The sequence below is a fragment of the Desarmillaria tabescens genome, assembly GCF_030435595.1.
Source record: "Desarmillaria tabescens strain CCBAS 213 chromosome Unknown EV420scaffold_20, whole genome shotgun sequence".
Taxonomy (NCBI): domain Eukaryota; kingdom Fungi; phylum Basidiomycota; class Agaricomycetes; order Agaricales; family Physalacriaceae; genus Desarmillaria; species Desarmillaria tabescens.
In genome coordinates, this window is record NW_026848319.1 from 410,961 (window position 1) to 429,687 (window position 18,727).

At 46.9% G+C, this 18,727-nt stretch overlaps 8 protein-coding genes across 8 annotated transcripts; 6 read left to right on the plus strand and 2 right to left on the minus strand.

The window, feature by feature from the left end:
- Positions 1-100: 100 nt before the first annotated feature.
- Positions 101-2,845, minus strand: EV420DRAFT_1547150 (alpha/beta-hydrolase). The gene is made up of 13 exons (XM_060473335.1): positions 2,623-2,845; positions 2,233-2,566; positions 1,984-2,171; positions 1,838-1,931; positions 1,688-1,786; positions 1,587-1,625; positions 1,349-1,532; positions 1,082-1,300; positions 972-1,031; positions 632-921; positions 502-578; positions 393-445; positions 101-338 (listed from the first exon to the last, which is right to left on the minus strand). Exons 2-13 carry the CDS (start codon positions 2,395-2,397, stop codon positions 193-195), a joined length of 1,614 nt encoding a protein of 537 aa, XP_060330048.1. The 5' UTR covers positions 2,398-2,566; positions 2,623-2,845; the 3' UTR covers positions 101-192.
- EV420DRAFT_1547152 (Rgp1-domain-containing protein) lies at positions 2,845-6,205 on the minus strand. The gene is made up of 6 exons (XM_060473336.1): positions 5,969-6,205; positions 5,413-5,912; positions 4,484-5,362; positions 4,266-4,433; positions 3,889-4,212; positions 2,845-3,831 (listed from the first exon to the last, which is right to left on the minus strand). Exons 2-6 carry the CDS (start codon positions 5,891-5,893, stop codon positions 3,035-3,037), a joined length of 2,649 nt encoding a protein of 882 aa, XP_060330049.1. The 5' UTR covers positions 5,894-5,912; positions 5,969-6,205; the 3' UTR covers positions 2,845-3,034.
- Positions 6,206-6,235: 30 nt separating this feature from the next.
- On the plus strand, positions 6,236-9,494 carry EV420DRAFT_1547161 (uncharacterized protein). The gene is made up of 19 exons (XM_060473337.1): positions 6,236-6,289; positions 6,391-6,421; positions 6,478-6,563; positions 6,608-6,639; positions 6,686-6,770; positions 6,821-7,016; positions 7,063-7,151; positions 7,203-7,320; positions 7,369-7,721; positions 7,769-7,920; positions 7,971-8,148; positions 8,200-8,335; positions 8,387-8,493; positions 8,551-8,588; positions 8,640-8,764; positions 8,898-9,026; positions 9,085-9,168; positions 9,217-9,241; positions 9,292-9,494. Exons 1-19 carry the CDS (start codon positions 6,264-6,266, stop codon positions 9,411-9,413), a joined length of 2,112 nt encoding a protein of 703 aa, XP_060330050.1. The 5' UTR covers positions 6,236-6,263; the 3' UTR covers positions 9,414-9,494.
- Positions 9,495-10,002: 508 nt separating this feature from the next.
- On the plus strand, positions 10,003-12,829 carry EV420DRAFT_1643609 (Metallo-dependent phosphatase-like protein; the record flags this gene model as incomplete). Its single annotated transcript, XM_060477537.1, has 19 exons — positions 10,003-10,229; positions 10,286-10,340; positions 10,393-10,441; positions 10,496-10,545; positions 10,601-10,650; positions 10,701-10,736; positions 10,794-10,897; positions 10,956-10,983; positions 11,040-11,139; positions 11,192-11,238; positions 11,292-11,317; positions 11,370-11,432; positions 11,491-11,514; positions 11,574-11,639; positions 11,692-11,774; positions 11,823-11,959; positions 12,028-12,076; positions 12,128-12,511; positions 12,563-12,829. 19 exons carry the CDS (start codon positions 10,003-10,005, stop codon positions 12,827-12,829), a joined length of 1,845 nt encoding a protein of 614 aa, XP_060330051.1.
- Positions 12,830-13,110: 281 nt separating this feature from the next.
- Positions 13,111-14,631, plus strand: EV420DRAFT_476412 (uncharacterized protein). The gene is made up of 4 exons (XM_060482293.1): positions 13,111-13,966; positions 14,029-14,353; positions 14,418-14,455; positions 14,504-14,631. Exons 1-2 carry the CDS (start codon positions 13,124-13,126, stop codon positions 14,131-14,133), a joined length of 948 nt encoding a protein of 315 aa, XP_060330052.1. The 5' UTR covers positions 13,111-13,123; the 3' UTR covers positions 14,134-14,353; positions 14,418-14,455; positions 14,504-14,631.
- A 21-nt stretch (positions 14,632-14,652) lies between these two features.
- Positions 14,653-17,335, plus strand: EV420DRAFT_476407 (FAD-binding domain-containing protein). Its single transcript, XM_060482292.1, has 9 exons — positions 14,653-15,366; positions 15,423-15,437; positions 15,491-15,598; positions 15,656-16,004; positions 16,054-16,116; positions 16,177-16,666; positions 16,729-16,754; positions 16,813-16,880; positions 16,927-17,335. The coding sequence occupies exons 1-9, from the start codon at positions 15,100-15,102 to the stop codon at positions 17,266-17,268; spliced, it is 1,728 nt and encodes a 575-aa protein (XP_060330053.1). The 5' UTR covers positions 14,653-15,099; the 3' UTR covers positions 17,269-17,335.
- A 274-nt stretch (positions 17,336-17,609) lies between these two features.
- Positions 17,610-18,313, plus strand: EV420DRAFT_476448 (uncharacterized protein). The gene has a single exon (XM_060482294.1). It carries the CDS (start codon positions 17,656-17,658, stop codon positions 18,082-18,084), a length of 429 nt encoding a protein of 142 aa, XP_060330054.1. The 5' UTR covers positions 17,610-17,655; the 3' UTR covers positions 18,085-18,313.
- EV420DRAFT_476493 (uncharacterized protein) lies at positions 18,110-18,568 on the plus strand. The gene is made up of 2 exons (XM_060482295.1): positions 18,110-18,424; positions 18,471-18,568. Exons 1-2 carry the CDS (start codon positions 18,152-18,154, stop codon positions 18,477-18,479), a joined length of 282 nt encoding a protein of 93 aa, XP_060330055.1. The 5' UTR covers positions 18,110-18,151; the 3' UTR covers positions 18,480-18,568.
- The last annotated feature ends 159 nt before the right edge of the window (positions 18,569-18,727 follow it).

Below are 18,727 nucleotides of genomic sequence, written 5' to 3' on the forward strand. Positions count from 1 at the left end.
TCTGGCTGAGATGAGGGTTGAAAGAAAGGAGAAGCGCGCAGGCTCAGTAAGAAAAGATTGCGCACGTGCATCGGTGTTATGAATGAACACCGATGTGGCATCTCTTGAAATTAAATTGAGATTTCGAAAGCATCACCAAAAAAGACCCAAGTAATCATAATAATATACACGTATAGTATAGTTGTTTCGGAGCTAATGTTTGACTCTACCACTCGCAATGTCCTGGAGAAATCCGACTGTCTCTGTACGATATGTATCAGGAATCACTTGAGTTTGGTGATTAACGAATACAAGGTTCTGCGGATTCCTAACGTCATATGTTGGCCAGAAAATCGATGCTAGAGAGGTATGTCAGTATCAAAGTGGTACCTCGATATCGAAACCTATCTAACCATTATCGTCATTCGGATCGAGATCATGAACAAAATTAATCCAGTAGGTCTGCCTAAAGGAATTATCAATGATCAGAAGTATTAAACCAGAGACGAGAGAACTGCGGACATCATTTTAGAAGTTTCTAAGTCTCCCGGTCGGTTACCAAGTGGCGTTCGTTGTGTTCGTTCCAAAACACCATATATCTGGGAACATGGTGTATCAGATAGAGCTGGAAATATTCTGGTTGAAGCCTCACATATGGAAGTTCCTGAAAATGACCCACACCAGCCTCCATGGTCCCATTTTGAGGAATCTGGTGGAACCTGTAACTCCAGGTAGGCGATCTCAAAGAGTTTCGGGAAAGTAGATGTCGCGTTCCAGCAACAACGCTATCAGTCCAGATGGCGTAGGACCTCTTGTCCATGATACCAGAAGATAATACACCTTCCCCTGTATCGTAAGGACATCCTTCCGATGGGATATTAGGATAAAGTGCTAGTATTTTGTCGATGGTGGCATTGCTGGGATTCAAGTCCGAGAAGCCATCTATAAATCGATCAGTCCTGTTTGCGTTTCTCTTCTTTGATGATCCTTACGGGTTATGCCTTGCCTGAGTGTATCCTCGTCGTTCACACCAAGTGGAGGGTTGAAGCCAACTAGCATTGATACCGTTAGAAGGAAGGTCATGAAAGGTGTCGCCACTTACACGTCGCTTCGTCTTTATTATTGCCGGCTATCACTGGAACGCTGAAGAAATTTCCATCCTGCAGTGCCTTGTACGGAAGCTCCTGGATGAAATCACCATCCGGGACCTCGAGTGGCCAGTAGGTTACGTTCAAGGTGGCAGCATACAGATCATCAAATGGCACGGAGCGAAGGCATGAAATTTTGTCGGATGAGTTATTACAGCCGGCGGTTTTCAGCACTGAGGATCTTCAGTCAAAACCAAAGTCAAATCCGCCATACGACTTACGAGAGTTCCAAAGACCGTCTTGGGAAGAAAGTGACGCGTTCCTTATGGCAAAAACACCTGAATCCACTATGGCTCCCCGAAATAGACCTTCGTTTTTACCGCCATAAGCGGCCATATGTATAGTGGCGCTGATTCCACCGACAGACTCTCCCCAAATAGTAACTTTCTTAGGTGATCCGCCAAACTACAAGCTTGATATTGAGATCCAGGGAGAAAAGAGAGGAGAACCGTAGCTTACAGCAGATATATTATCTTGTAGCCATTGTAGAGCCAGTCGCTGTCACAGTGAAGTATCAGAAGACATGAAAGGCGAAAACTTGAAGTCTAGTAGGCACCTACTTGATCTCGAATACCCAGGTTGAGTATACTGGCATCTGCAGACTCTTCTCCTAGGGGGAACCCGAAAACAGATAGACGATAATTGACGGACACAAAGATCTAAGGCGAATAACGCGTCAGAAACGATGCGAATTGAGAATCGCTACGCACAATAGGCTTTCCAAGCTCAACAGAACGCTGTACAATATAACTTCCGTTGAAGCGGGGATCCGTTGCAGATCCTACATACCAGTTTCCGCCGTATCTGCCAAATCATCATCTAATCAACTCGTCATTCTTGAAACCAGGCTACTTACATCCACAAGAGGACAGGCAGTTCAGTCCCATCAGATACACCTTCCGGTCGGATGATGTTGATTCGCAGGCAGTCTTCTTCGACACCAAAGAATTGCGCATTAGTCCCTCCTGGACACGCCTTGCCCCATGAAGTCGCATTTAGAGGGGCTTCCCAAGACGTGTTCAGAGGTTTAGAGACCATGAGACGCTAGTAATTGCATAGTCAATGCGACACAGTGTAACGAGATATGAAACAGATGCGTGCACACGTTTTCATCGGCGACGGACTGGGCGTAGGGTATGTTAAGAAAAGCTTCTTGTCCCATGCTCGGGATGGAGAGACCGTGCACGGTACCATTGGAAATCGTGACCGCAGGACTGTAGCATGTAACTTGAAGAATGAGAAGGCTGAGAAAGACAGCCAGACGAAACATAAGGGTCGGCGTTTCAGGATAGTTCAGCTGGTTTCCAATAGCGCCTCTTATATCTTGAGGTTTATGGTCCGCCAGGAGCACTACATCGGTGCCTGTAGGACGTCCAATGGCACGAAACGTATTTATGGTGGCGTCCTAGTAAAAGCTCTGCAATTGAAGGTAAGAACGGCTGTAGCGCGGCATGAATAGCATTATACATCAGAAGTGCCAAAAGATCTCACCCACCATTTCTCCAGTTAGACAGAGAACGGGACGATGTGGATGGTAGTGGTGGTGTTACCGGTGTGCGCGCCCGGTAAGCCCGGAAACGCTGCAACAATTAAATTCTTCAGATACGTTCAGAGGTCCTCCGGCGTGTTCAAGCATCTTTTCACGGGGAAGAGTGCAGGTCCGCCCGCTAAATCAGCTCAAATGCCCAAGTTCGCGATAGTCGCAACGTGTGTAAGTGTGAAAAAGAAATGTTCTATTTTTAACTGTTCCGCCAATAATTTACCGACAGAATCACAGGATGACTAAATTCGAAAGGCGCTTTGAATGCGAAAGCAAATCCAGGTACACAATAACTTAATGTAGATAAATACAGTTACAATATCCGCAAGCCTCCAGGTAAGAAAGAAATCCGCGCCCCAAAAGAACCTTATACCGTAAACACGACGTCCAAAGCTTTGAAAGCCGTATTTCCTGGCCATACCTTAACAGGCACCTCACACTCGACAGTCTCGACCTTGACGTCTTTCCAGCCATCACGACCACCGCCAAAATCGACCCCAACCCCCACTCCGCCACCAGGATCAGCTTTTATACCATCGATCACTTCGACATCTTCTTCATCCCCATCGTGATACTCACTCTCCCCTGTTCCTAGGATAGATGCAGCTAAATACGCCGCCCATCCTTGCGGCTGTGGAGGGCGCGCAGGTACGACGGGTTTCTCCATGGGCGCAATGCTTTTTGTAGCCCACCATGAGGCACCCCATTCACCTTCAGGCCCATCCCGAACAAGACTCTTCATCCTCACACCCTCGGTACCCGCGTGCGACGACTCTGCGGCAATTGAAACCAATAAGCATAACCGAACTTTCCACTCTAACCCGCCTGGCTTGGTGGAAGAATCGTCTCCAATGGATATTTGGAAAGCCGGGCTGCCATCAGATGGTATGTCAAGGGAGAAAGTGGTGCGTAATGTGGACAGAGTGAAGGAGGAATGGTGTTCAGCGTGAACCCGCCGCAAGTGTCTGGAATTGGACGGACTAGATATCGACGAAGGAAGGTGTTCCTGTGTTTCAAGCATCGCAGACATCTGTAGGACTCTTGATCGGCTTGTCCGTTCATTCAACTCGACAACGCCCTGGATAGTTTCCCCCAATCGGTAAGCAGACTTCGTAAACGTGAGAACAGCAACCTTAACGCTGTCTTTGGTGACATCGTAAGAGGCTAGAGGAAACAAAGGGCTTTTAATGGTGCCTGGCGACAGTATTAGAGCGTGCCAACCTTTCTTTGGAATTCGCGTTAAGATTTCCACAGCTTCTCTGCACCCTGTTAGCCCTCCCGAGTCCTCCTCTGAATGTGAATAGTGCCGACGCCATTCTCTCCCTTCGCCAACTGTTTCAGGGGGGATCTTGATTCTGGCGCCGTTGGTATTTTGGTCAGGTATTGATAGCAGGAGATGTCGCGCATAGCTCTTGACTTCTTCAAGGGATCCTGTACCTGTCCTCACCTTTTTCTGCTGTTGCGTGTCTTCCACGACAGATCCCCTGATATCCACCCGAGACTTAACTGGCCACAATAGGTCATATGGACGCGGCGTACGACCAACTTTCGTCCGTTGAGTGTGTTTCATATAAAAGATGATTCACAGAGTGACTTACCCTGAACGTTGTTGTACATCCTGATCGGCACTTTCATTACCCGACTAATACTGTTTGAACTCGTGCTTCCCGCGCGGCATGTACCTACCGCTAGCTCGTATGAGAATTTGAATGACCGACCTCGGAATGTCGGCGGTAAGTTGGAAGGTAGTGAAACAGTGTACGTATCTGTTATTACGGTCAGAAATAGTAACAGAGCCGAACAAGGGGAGGCATACAGGTTCTTGATTCGCCGGGCAACAAGGACAGGTCCACAGCTAACATCACAGGTTGTATTTCAATGATGGGGAGGGGTGCATCAGGATCGATGTCTTCGATCGGACCGAATCCCATCCATGACGAAGAAGGGGAAAATGACGAGGAGGTTGAAGGTGTCCGTACGTGTGGACTTCCAGATGAGCCTGGAGTCGAGGGAAAGTGAGGGGCCGACAGAGAAGGAGAAAGGAGAGAAAGTATCCCTGAAGATATAGACGATGAGCGACTATGCGAGCGCCGGCTACGGGGACGTAAGTTTTGTGAAGAAGTAATGTCCATACTTCCTCCGCCAACGACAGGGCGCCTAAGAAGAGAGGATCGTAAGGAATTGAGGGTCTGTGTTTGCTCCAACGAGGTAGGTGTCGTTGTGATTATCAGTGAACCCGTCAGCTGGACATATGAATAAAGTATTAATTCGGTGTTCGTCTGTGGAAAGGTGGATGAAAATGCAGTTCGGGGCGGAATACGGAGTCTACTGTCCGGTGGAGGCTGACCCAGTCCTATTTGGGCGGGACGTCGCGAGGGACGGTAGGACGATGGATACGCGTGGACGGCATTTGAAGGGAAATGTGAAGACGACGTTTCTATTCGTGGGGACGAAACGGACGGTACGGGAGGGTAAGGCGTGCTCGTTGATTCTATTATTGGATCAAGGACCAGGGAAAATGTTGATGTGGAAGAAGTTGGTGTGTACGGAGAAGACATGCTTGTCGGAGACGTCATTTCACGAAGAGACAATTGCCCATCAAGCAACGAATCTTTCCGTGCATGGGGATGGTTCGCAGCAAGGGGAAGTGTATCTGACCGCGAAAGAGGTGAGGAAACGTTCGGAGTCGTAGGATCTAGGAAGTTGTAAGGAACAACAGGCTAGGAAACCGAGACCACGACATACTTATATAAGACCCTTCATCGAATCCACGCTGGAGAAATGATGCGGATCTGGGAATGTCGGCAAGTTCGTCTTCAAGTTCGTGGGGAGCGATGGCAACAGACAATGACTTTGCGAGCAATCGTTTTCGCCGTTGCTCGATCAAGTCCGGGAGTGTATCAGATCCACGAGGACCAATGTTCTGTCCAATGAGACCTTTTCTCGAAGGAAGGACATCTCCCCTGCGTGTCCGTTTAGGAACGAATGGGTTTGGTGTACGGGTACCAGGCGATGTCGGTGGTCGAGAAATGGGTGCAGAGCTTATTGAATGGGCTCCTCTCTTGTGTGTATGAGAAGCTGATCTGGGCTGCACTGGTGCCTCAGGAGAGTGCGTATTGGTGAAGGTTATCGTGACCGCGAACGGCTCTCCAGCGAAATACGATGATTGAGAAGGTGTAACGGTGATTCGCAAGGCCGCGTCGAGCTCGTTGGATGACGTTGTCATATCTGGTAATACCACGATACTGGAAATATTGCAACGTTAGGTATTGTATTGAAAAAATCTATTCTTGACACGCACGAAGATATTTCCTGTCTAGTAATAGTGCCACGTATACCAGCAAATGCATTTCAGCCCAGCATGTCCTTGGCCATAAAATAGGTGTGCCTTGTAAGTGCGGTGTTCAATGGTGGTGTCCGGAAGGAAGAGGACGCTAACAGGCGTTGCAAGCCGAAGACTTGCAATTCGGGAGGCAAGCTGTACAGTTAGTTGACCAGGCCTGTCCGCTCCAAACAAACCCGGACCGGGATCAACCGGCGCGTAGTCGGTGCATCTCCGAGTCATCATCCCCTGTTCATCTTCTTGTTGCGTCAATATGGGTCACCTTATCACACTTGCAACGTAAGTATCCTTACAAAACTTTCTGCCTACTCTCATCCTCTCGCAGATGGTTAGTTAAATTGCTGTGATCTTTAGCTCCGTCTGATGTTCACTTCCTCCAGTTCACTCAACCAATGGGCTCTTGACTTTCAAGTAACGTCTGCAATAGTTGGCCGGATCTCTTACCATTATCTAATTGGGCGCACCAGGGAAACTTTGAGCGAATCTTATCCAGCATCGCTATCGCCAAGAGTAGAGGCGCAACATTGAGAGTGGGTCCAGAGCTGGAGATACCGTGAGCATAGTCAGCTGTGACGATGAAGCATTGACTGTTTTCAGTGGATATGGGTGCCTAGATCACTTTCTCGAAGGTATGATTTCATCATCTACCGTGTTACACTGGTTTATCTTCCGCAGGGGACACGGTTCTTCATTCTTGGGAAGTCTTGGCAAAGATTTTGGCATCTGAAGAGGCCATGGGAATCGTGTGCGACTTAGGAATGTAAGCCATATCATAATCAAGTTCCCTGTTCAGCTCTCAACCGAACTCAGGCCGGTCGTACACAAGAACGTTATCTATAACTGTAGGGTGATCATCCATGACAGGAAGATTCTTTTGATTAGGCCGAAAATGTGGATGGCTAACAATGGAAACTACCGTGAACTCAGATATTTTACGCCATGGATGAAACATAGGCAATGGGAGAACCATTTCTTACCGAGGATCATCCAGGCCGTCACTCAGCAGGTATCTCAGTTTTTTTTTGCCTGTTCCGTGACTGATAGCAACTGAGGTTACCGTGCCTTTTGGGGATGCTGTTGTCAGTACTGCGGATACTTGCTTTGGGGTAGAATTGTGTGAAGAATTGTTTACTCCTGCTAGGTCCGTTCACTTCCACCCAGCTGTTTGTCTCTCTAAAGTTGGTAATATTAGCCCCCATATTCTCATGGGCTTAGATGGTGTTGAAATTTTCACCAATGCGAGCGGTAGTCATCACGAGCTCCGGAAGCTCTATACTCGTGTTGAGTTAATAAAGGAGGCTACATTAAAGGTTCTCTTCAATTGCATGGAAGGGTGACATTCACTGACGGCTGCTCAGTTGGGAGGCGTTTATTTGTACGCAAACCAACAAGGATGCGATGGTGATCGACTGTATTACGACGGATGCGCTATGATTGCTGTCAACGGAAGGATTGTAGCTCAGGGATCCCAGTTCTCTTTGAATGATGTCGAAGTTATAACTGCAACAATCGATATTGAGGATGTCCGCAGCCACCGTGCAATCAGCAGCCGAAGCATGCAGGCGGCCTCCGCGGAAAGATATCATCGTATCGAAGTTTCCTTCTCGTTATCAGCGGGAAAATTTGAGGAGGTGAGGGACGAAGATATGGTGGGATTTTTATCGTCCCGCCCTTACGAAGTGAAGTACCACCGACCCGAGGAGGAGATCGCGTGAGTATTGTTTCACTGAAACCATCCTAAGGCTCAAGTTTCCAAAGTTTGGGTCCTGCGTGTTGGCTTTGGGACTACCTACGCCGCTCGCGCACGCAAGGGTATTTCGTACCATTGAGCGGTGGTATCGACAGTTGTGCGACTGCAGTCATCGTGTTCTCTATGTGTAGACTCGTTGCAGAAGCTGCGCGCAGAGCAGGTCGGTGATATCGCGCAGTTCAGCTCTCTCCTACTTAAATGTCAGCGTAGATAAGCAAGTGATCGCGGATGCCCGGCGCATCGTCGGAGAACCCGCTGACTCTGGGTATATTCCTTCGGATCCACGCGAATTTTGCAGTAGAATCTTCCATACTTGCTACATGGGCACTGAGAACTCGAGTACAGAGACTCGTAAACGAGCGAAGGATTTGTCTGAGGCTATCGGAAGGTGCTGGTTCTACTGACCCAAATGTTCATCGAGATCTTAACCTTTTTCTAGCTATCACATCGACTTGAATATGGATTCTCTCGTTACAGCTGTTCGAAATTTGTTTGGTTTCGTTACTGGTGTAAAGCCTCAGTTCCGCGCTCAGGGTGGTAGCAGTGCAGAGAATTTAGCATTGCAAAATATTCAAGTGAGAAGAACCCTACTTCTATCACATTATTATCTAATAACCATCTACCAGGCCAGACTCCGAATGGTAATTGCGTATCTTTTCGCTCAGCTCCTTCCATGGGTTCGGGGACGTGTTGGCGGATTACTAGTCCTTGGAAGCGCCAATGTGGATGAAAGGTACTGTGACACACTCATTCTCTGTAAAAGCTCTAATGACTAGCGCTATCTATGCAGTCTGCGTGGCTACCTTACGAAGTACGACTGCTCTTCAGGTGTGCAGCTTCTCAGTAGTGACTCTTACACAACCTCATGAACTGTTTTAGCCGATATTAATCCCATTGGAGGCATCAGTAAGACCGACCTAAAGAAATTCATAGCTTACGCCCGAGATTCCTTTGACTTGCCGATTTTGGACAAGTACAATGCCTCCCTCTCAAACCTTGGTTCTGTACTAATCGTCGACTAGATTCTTGGATGCAGTTCCTACCGCTGAGCTAGAACCGATTACTGAAAATTATGTGCAGGCTGATGAGGTACGTTGATTATTACATATGGCTACTCTAAACTGACACATCTGTTAGGCCGACATGGGTATGACCTACGACGAGCTATCTGTCTTTGGTAGACTTCGCAAGGTGGAAAAATGTGGTCCCTATAGCATGTTCACGAAACTGGTGCATGAATGGGGATCGTTCTTGTCCCCAGTGCAGGTCCGAATGATCAGGATCAAGGGATTGGGAATGTAGTCTGACAAATAACCTCCTTTAGATTGCGGAAAAAGTCAAACTTTTCTTCTTTGAACACGCCCGTAACCGTCACAAGATGACTACATTGACGCCGTCTTATCATGCAGTACGTTCACTCCATCGCAGGCGAAAGTTTAGCTCATAGTCTCTCTAGGAATCATACAGTCCCGACGATAACAGTGAGCCCATTTCAAATTCCGAAAAAGTTGCGATTGATTGTGTTCATTAGGGTTCGATCTGCGCCCCTTCTTGTACCCTTCTCGATTCCCCTGGCAGTTCAAAAAGATAGATGATGTCGCTGCCGTCTTGCCAGATAGATCTCATTCTGCGGATAAGGCGAAGACGGATTGAAGCACTGGCTTATAGATATAATGCAAATGTTAAAGTGTAAGTGTGTAATGGCGTGTAACAAGTCTCTTCATCGTGTGCCTAATGTCCGAAGGTCGGAAATACGTTCGTACATACATTGAGACAGGTGCGTCGTCCAGAGATATCCCTTTAAAATAGGGTCGCAAGGCACAGAATGCGGGAGAGTTCCTATTCCTGAACCTGTGCAGATGGTGTTAAGAAACGGAACTCGGTACAGTTACGATGACAGGAGGCACAAAAACATGCGTTGGCCCAAGGTCAGGTCTCAAATCGGAAGACTGAATGTTTCAACGACGAGACCAGCAGAAGATATCTTCGAGACATGTGGTGATTTTCGCGAGATATGTTTCTGAAAATGATAGTCCCAAGGGTACTTGTCAGACATGTATGCATGAATCTCAGACTGGGGCCAACGTCCTGGCTGCTTCCTTTTTTCTAGATGATTCCTCCGGCGAAGTTCTATTCACGTAATCCTGGCGCGCGCATCTGAAAATAGCATTTCCTCAGACGTCTTGGCTGACCTCCACCGTATAAAGTGCAATGCTCGGCTTGTCAGGATACGCCTTTCGCCATGCTGTTACGATCCCTTGCTATCTGTGCTGCGATTTCTGTTACTTTGGGCTGCGGCGACGATGATGGGCATGTCCATAGGCGCAGTAAGAGAGCGAATCCGTCGTCTCCATTAACTCCACCATCTCGACCTTTGGAGTGGGGGGACATCAATATCATCCATACGACGGACACTCACGGATGGCTACTTGGTCACCAAAAGGAGTCCTTCCCGGAGCCAAACTACAGGTAAGCAGCAACGCAGTGTACACTCAAGCTGGGATCTCAGAGAGCATCGCGCCCAGTGGCGATCTAGGTGACTTGTCGTCGTTTGTGGCACGTATGAAGGAAATAGCGATCGTGAGTCTGTGACATGGTCCGCCTTTTCGCTAACGGCGTGTATGTTACTTAGGAAAAAGATGTGGACCTTTTGCTCGTCGACTCCGGAGACATACACGATGGTGAGTATGGAGAGAATTTTCCATGATTGATGTATCTCAACATGTATTGTTTAGGCACAGGTCTATCTGATGGTTACCCACCTGGCGGTGTCGACGGTCGTGAGGTCAGCTTGATCTGTCTCCCCTCGAGCTCAAATGCGAATACAACATACTTTATAGACCACTCAATTCTTAGCCCAACTCCCTTATGATGTTATGGCCATTGGAAAGTAAGTACTTGCCCGACTGTATTCTCAGCCTTCTGACCGTCGAATTCCAGCCATGAACTCTATGTATATGCTGATACCCTCGACATGTCCGTCTGCCCAATTGAATCCGATTGTCTACCACAATTAACTTCTGGAATATTCAGGTATCAGAATTTGGCACCGAAGCTCAATGGGCGATATCTTTCATCGAACGTCAATATCACCGTTGCCGATCAGAACAACAATACAATCGACGTACCCGTAGGTAGTAAGTATTACGTTCTTTGAGCGAGGGTGATAAGAGTATTGACACTTGCAACTCTAAGATCGGTTCGCCAAGTTCAAGACACGAAAGTCAGTCCTCCCTAAAGAGATTCACGGAATATTCAGCTAAAGTGTCGTGATGCCAGAGGTCGATCAGTCACAGCTTTGGGAGTTATATTCGACTTCACTGGGAACTATCACAACACTACTGTTCAGAAGGTCGAGGATATGGTGAACGAGCCTTGGGTAATTTTTTTCGTACTTGCTTCAGAAACAATACACTTAAGAGATACTAAAGTTTTTAGAAGCTATTCAGGAAGAACCGGACTTCTTCTTGTTGGCTGGGTAGGTCCATTTCCCTATTTCGTAGAAAACCGCTGTGTTGATTCTCATAATAGGCACATGCCTGTTGCTCGCGACAAATGTTAGTACTATTCGATTTCACTACCCGGTCCAGATTGATGTCTCGGTCATAGGGCCTTTCGTGTTTGATGCTGTACGTGCTGTTCATCCAACTACACCCATCATTATACTTGGCGGTAAGAGTTGCCTTATGTTAGATTGTCCGAACCTAGAAGCTAATACACACGATGCCAGGTCATACTCATATTCGGGACTGCCGTCAGTCCTTCTTGTTTTTGTTAAATGTGCTTGTAACGCTCACAGACACGCTTTATCAGTCCAACTCGACGGACGATCTATGTCATTGGAGAGTGGGCGTTATATGGAAACTATTGGCTGGATGAGTACGTCAATCGTGATGAGTCACACTAGAATATCTTATATCTTCCCGTCTAGGTCTTAAGCTCGACGAAGAGAATGAATTCGAAAACTTAACTTTCAGTCGGCGCTATCTGGATAATAATCGTGTCACTTATGAGGTCAGTCCTGCCTGTTATGATTAGTATCTCTCCTAAATCGCTTGTCAGTATCACACTAGACAAGACATGTCTTCATTCGACACGACAAAAGGCCAAGAAATTACCGCAGGATTGAATCAATTGTTTGTTGATTTCGACCTCGGGCTCACATATGGAACAGCTCCACAGGATTATACGTTAACCCAGTACGTATTCTTTATATCTAATCGCTCAGTGAAAGCATTCCAGTATACTTACAACTACTGTGACATAGAGTTCCCTACCCTTCCAACAGTTCCCTGCTATCCCTTTTTGCTGAATTAGTACGAGTTCTCCCTTATGCAACGTTCAACATTCTGAATAAATATTTATAGGCCACACCGTACGCGTTATCTCTTAACAACACTCGTGCCGATATTCCAAACTACGTGGTCATAAACTCCGGTTCACAGCGTTTCGATATTTACTCCGGAACATTCAACAAGAATGACCGGCTCACTGCCACTCCATTCACAGATACCTTCTTTTACATCCCTGGGGTACTACGCTCTGCCGCACTAGAAACCGTTCAAGCTCTAAACCAGAATGGTGCAGCCAATCGGCGGAGTTTGGAGAAAGAGGAGGAGTTGTATGCATCGGGCGACGTGCGAGCGAGGTACATGGAGTGGCTAAGCGAGATGGACCGAAGGTACCATCAACTAGAAAGACGCAATGACTATGTTACAGATGATTTGAACTTGGGATATGTTACGACGGACGTAAGTTCTACAGTATACTCTCTGCCTCTCATCATACTCATATTCTCTCAGTCTTGCCCGGGTGTCGGTGACGATACACTTCATATCCCACTTCCATACTACGATGTTCCCGACTTCATTGCCTCGAATCCGCCTAACGTGTCAAACGACACGCTTATTGACTTTGTCTTTGTCGATTTTATAGAAACTCAGCTGTTGGAGACCTTGAATACCGTTCAAACGGAAAAGGTGTACACAACAGCTGATGTGTCGATGTATAGCACTGTGGAATTGAATGAAATTATGGGCCTATACGCGCAATATGCGTGGAACCAGTGATACCGAGCGCTCTGATTTTGTACTATGGACATTTTGTATAATTGCATTTTATTCTCTGACAATGGCTGGCGTCCATAAGATGCGGATAAGTTCCGTTGACTCATTTTTTACTTCAACTATTGTCAAACGGATAGCTTGATGACCGCACCATGCCTTGTTATGCTAGTGTGTTATATCGGCTAGAACGCATTAAAACAGTGTACACGCTGTCAGAGATGTACAGCAGCTTCGTTTGTTGTTTCCATTCGACTGGGATAGCAAAATGAAAAATACGGCACTCGGTCCGACTGTCCAATGTTCCTTCAAGCGGCACTTTGCGAGACACGTCCTTGCCCTTTCACCATGACTACGCTTCCTCCAGAGCTCGTAGAGATAATCGTACATAAAGTCTGGTACTCTGAAATGCCGTCCTACATCCGGAAATCCTTCATGACTACTTGCCCCATCATTGACCGAACCTGGAAAGCCGCATATGCCCCTATCGCTTCTCAGGATATGTACATCACCAACCTCGCTTTCCTGGACTACCTATGTGACACAGCACTCTGCCAAAAATCCATTATCTATCATGACTTTATCCCCCAGCTGGCACGTAGCATTACCTGCTTCGTCGACCTCCGAGAAGATAAAAAGGAAAGAGCGGCAAAAGCAGTGTACCGTTACCTCGTTGCGCTACGCAACACACTTGGTTTCCAAGTTCTGTTCAAACATGTCCGTTATATATCCTTCCAGCTCGTTTGGATTAGCATTGACGGGGGTGTAATTCGCTATTTACCGTCGGCCCTTGGTCTCACCATCAGCGCGCGTTACGATCGGTTCCTGTCTAATGTCCCCCCGCTTCACTCCAGACCCTGCGCTAGGAAGTCAGGAATGCATATATACTTTTCCATGATAAACTTGAGCTCCTGGCGGCAACTCCCGACAAGATTCTGGGCACATGTGTTTGCCGGCTTGCGTACAATCGGGTTCCCTGGTGAATTATTCAACACTAAAATATGGCCGGAGCCGCATGAGGTGTCCGTAGTCGGTGGGGTCCGACACTTCCGTCAATTCACGTACATATATGAGAGGCGGCTCGGATCGTGGGATCCAAGGAATATCAATCAGCGTCTGTGGATGGCCTTAAGGGACGGCACAGTACGTGATTAAAGACACTTCCATCTACATCCATCTGGTTTGTCTGACGTCTTTACCTCTAGGGTTCAGGTGTCTTGCCAGTCTATTCTATCATTGGCAATTTAAACGCATGGAATCATCTTTATCCACCTCGTGCTATTTCTATAGGAATGATGTTAAGAGACTGATGTGAAGAAAAGCTATGCTTCCATCCAACGACACCCGCTATGGTTTTCGGCGGTCAGTGTTATCTTTTGCCATATTGTCTGAACCTAGAAGCTAATGTACACAATGCTAGGCCACACTCATATACCGGACTGCCATCAGTGCTTATTTTCATCGACCGTTGATCGCAACAATAGACAGTATGCCTTATCAGTCCAACTCGATGGATGATTTATGTCACGGGTGAGTACGTTAGTCATGACGCATCATCTCAGAGTATCTAATGTTTTGCTGTCTTGGTCTCAAGCTCGACGGCCTTTGGATAATAAACGTGTCATTTATGAGGTCAGTCTCTCCTGTTATGATTAGTATTTCTGCTGAATTGTGTCTCAGTAGAATACTAGAAGAAACGTCTTCGTTCGATACGAGAAAAGACAATTAAATAAATCACCTCAGAATTAAGTCAACTTTTTTTTGGCTTCGACCTCGGAACAGCAATAAACCAGACCCGATTTTGGATTTTTTACTCCGTACGTTTCTTATAACCTGACATGAGCGGCTATTCAATCGTTAACATGTCGGACGGAATTGTGATATTCAACGCACCCGATAGCGGGCGGCCCGCTGCTGGGGCTTAACACAGTGGCACCAGCAAGTTCCACTCATAAAGCCTATCTACCAGACTAACCATCTCTGTTGTTCATCTGACGCTCCCCCAACCCCTTGCGCCAACCTCTTCTCTAATTTCCGAAACACTCGGCGCCGTGGTTCGCCAAGTTTGCACCAAGTGCTGAATTTTACCAAAATTACATTGATCTCGTGCATCATTACAGCTGTAGTGATGCAAATTTGCCAACTTTTATGTAACTATAATAGCTCGAGCGCCTTCAAGGCAGTGACCTCTGCTCATCCAAATGCTGTTAAGCGGACTGACTACCACCTCCAGTTTATGGGTATAAAAGGAATGCTTGTTTTCAGAGTTCCTCATCATGGCGGGACTCGCTTTCCTACTCAAACAACTTGGTTGCATACTCTTGCTCTGTGTGTCGTTGACTGGCGCGCACAAGTGTCGAACAGTTCCTGGAGACCCCAACTTTCCATCTGGTGAAGAATGGAATAATCTGAATTCTTCTATCTCTGGCAGGCTTGTCAAAGTAGTCCCATCAGCCCAGTTTTGCGATATGCATGGCGGCTGCACTGACGCGGAATGGACCAGCGCGATTTTCCGTGCAGACATACCTGGAGCCATGGATCAGGTGTGACAGTCATCTACCGTCAAACTAACATGCTAAGCATTTTATTGCTTTGGCAGGTCAATTGGGAGCAAGTGAGCTTTCCAAACACGTTAAAGGAATACATAATAACTTCGTCTTCCTTCAGGATTATGAATCTATCCCTCCGTCTCTATGCCAGAGGAATTCGACAGATTGTGGACAGGGCAACGTTCCACTGTACGCTATTTTAGCAGAGTCTGTCGAGGACGTGCAGGTAATTGAATCATTTTTGCCATCGTTGAGCGACCCACACGAAATGATATGAATTAAGACTGGTGTCGCCTTTTCAAGCACTCACAACCTCCGACTGGCGGTCAAGGCATCTGGCCACGACTATCTGGGCCGTTCGACTGCACGTAATTCGCTTCTTATTTCTACGCACAAGTTTCAAAATATTACCTTTACTGAGAACTTTACTGTCAGCGAGCGTAACGAAGGATCGGCTGTCACTGTTGGTAGTGGAGTGCCCTTGAACACCTTGTATCGGGCAGCCAAGGAACAAGGCAAGATCATCGTCGGTGGTACTGCGGCGACTATCGTTGCTGCCGGCGGCTACGTTCAAGGAGGCGGCCATTCAGCGCTCTCTCCCCTGCTGGGCCTAGCTGCAGATAACGTCCTCGGTATGCCCGACTCTTCACTATGATTCAGTCATTCTAACAAGAATAGCAGAGTTCGAAATCGTGACTGCTAACTCAGCGTATTTGAAAGTGAACGAAAAGGAAAATGCCGATTGTCAGTGAACCGGTTTCTTCTGGTCTTGGAAGTGATCTGATATATTTCCGTTCCTACCAGTGTTCTGGGCATTACGAGGCGGTGGCGCAGGATCGTGGGGTGTTGCCGTGTCGGCTACATTCCGTACCTTCCCCACGTTCAATGCTACATATTCACTCGTAGTGATGGCTGCTAACAACACCGCGGCAATTGGCTTAATCATGGCGTCGCACGCCAAGCACATCTTTGATTGGGACGATCTACATATGAGCCAATATCTTTACGCCTACAAAAATGCAACACTCGGCTTCATGTCCTATTTCCCCAGAATATCCTCGGATGAAGCTGCTGCTGCTCTAAAGCCATTCCTAGATGACGCTCAGGAGTTTGGTCAGATTATTTTGCAACAATTCGACGAAAGCAATATAAACGACCTGGTAACGGTAGCCGACGATGTGGTTGGCTCGAACCTAGTGTTGGGTTCAAGACTTATCCCAGCAAGTATGTATCGCGATGATCCTGATACGGTCGGACATGTATATACCCAGCTTTTTGATGTTGGGGCTCCTGCGTGAGTTTCTTTTTTAGGTTCTCTTGATAATGCTGTTCTGATAAATATCATGGTGAACATAGCGTCCTTGGTTGCCTAGTCGCGGGAGGTAGGAGTCTCATAGCTGCAAAAGACTTTCTTTGTACTCACCTGACAATACATGACAGGCATGGTATCAGAAAATGCATGGATTGACTCTGCCATTCATCCTGCATGGCGAACAGCAAAGAATCACGTACAAACATTTGTCTGTATTTCGAACCAGACTTAATTTTTTTCAGGTTGTCCTTGGTACCATTTGGGAAGACTCTACGTCGCTGTCAAATGTCTCCTCGATTCAGAACGCATTCAAGGACATCCAACTGCCTATCCTTGAACAAATCGCTGGAACATCTGGTGCTGCGTACTCCAATGAGGCCGATCCTTTAGAAGAGGACTTCAGAACTACGTTCTTCGGACCCCATTATCCGCGTCTCAAAGATATCAAGAGGAGGTATGATCCAAAGGACCTATTTATTGTGGCGGCGGGAATTGGCAGTGATAAGTGGGACAAAGATGGACTTTGCAGGATAGACTGTACCATACTCTCATTAATATTGTCTCTAAAACCCTCACTCAGGTAATCTCTACAGTGTAATACTACAGAATGTTATCTTCCTCTTAGGCTTCCTGATGACACGATGCTCATGCAAAGTATTGTCTCTGTTGACAGGAATAGTGGTGATAACTCTTAGAGGTGGAGGGACCGATTACAGATTTGATAGAGGCAGGGAATTTGTTTCGGAAAGTTGAAGCAATGAAATCATAAATTCTTATATAAAAATCAGCAGAAACGAAGGGAAAGAACATATGTTTATACCAAAGAGATGATCAGAGAGAAAAACACGGGTTTACGCGTTGCTAACGGGAGCGCACGGCAAGTACCGAGTTACCTGATATAGATTCATTTCAAACTCAGTTAGAACTCTGGTCGGTGTCTCGAGTACGTCCATCTCAAATATCCTCCTATAATGGCGAATATCATTCGTTCTGCCAAGTCTAGCAACGATTGGACGTCGAACGACTTGGTAGCATATAACATCGCAGTCCACCGCCAATCCGCGGACGCCTTCTTCGGCTACACACCCAACACAATACCTGACGGAATCGATCCTGCTTTCCTGACCGCTACTGTCCCTCCCCACGAAAATCTGTCGGATCACACCTATCGACTCCTTCAATACCTACATATTGCCACTCATGCCAGCTCTAACCAGGAATCAGCAATCAACGATTTTGCCAAAGAGCTGCTTCACTTGCTTGGTTTTGAAGAACGAGGAACTGTTTTGCGATCGCGCTATTCCATTCCTTTTATGATATGCGGTGACAATGGGCATGTAGCACAGACTAACCTATGCTTAGTTCAAGGCAACACGACAATTCTCCTTGTTATTCAATGAAGCCATTGCTGCTTTCCAATACAACAACGTAGCTCGTGATCGCAACGGCCTAGATCCGCTTGATTCCATGACAATCCCTGCCATTATTATGATCGGCACTCGTCCCGTTTTCTACAAAATACCGGTCACTCAGCAGCTGAGCGATGCCATTGCTATGGCTCAGTACCCTGTCTCGAAAACAGATGTTTTCAAGTGTGTAGTTGCGCCACACTCCCGTCGTCTGAGCGAAGGAATGGAGGTTCCTGAGTTTAGGCGAGAGATTTTGCAACATTATGAGGCTTTCAGAAGAACGTCGAAGGAATGCTGGAGTTGTTTCACTAATCTTACTGTGGTCAGACTTGTAAGTCGTGTCTTTTGAAGTTTCCCACCGTAACGAACTTTCATAGGTAACCTGACCGTTTTCCATGCCCCTTCCTCTGCCCCTTTGCTCATGAATAGCATATTATGGACCCGTTTTGATGATCGTGTACATTAGATTCGAGCATACAAATAACTTGAGTCTCTTGGTTGTTCTTAAAGAGGTCCCGCCCTTCAGCTTGAACAACATGAGGTTTCTTCCGAGGGAAAGAATCGGGGACGCGGCAACTGCCACTACTGAATCGTGTTCCTTGCGCTACTATGTGAGACCCAAGTCTTACCCTTT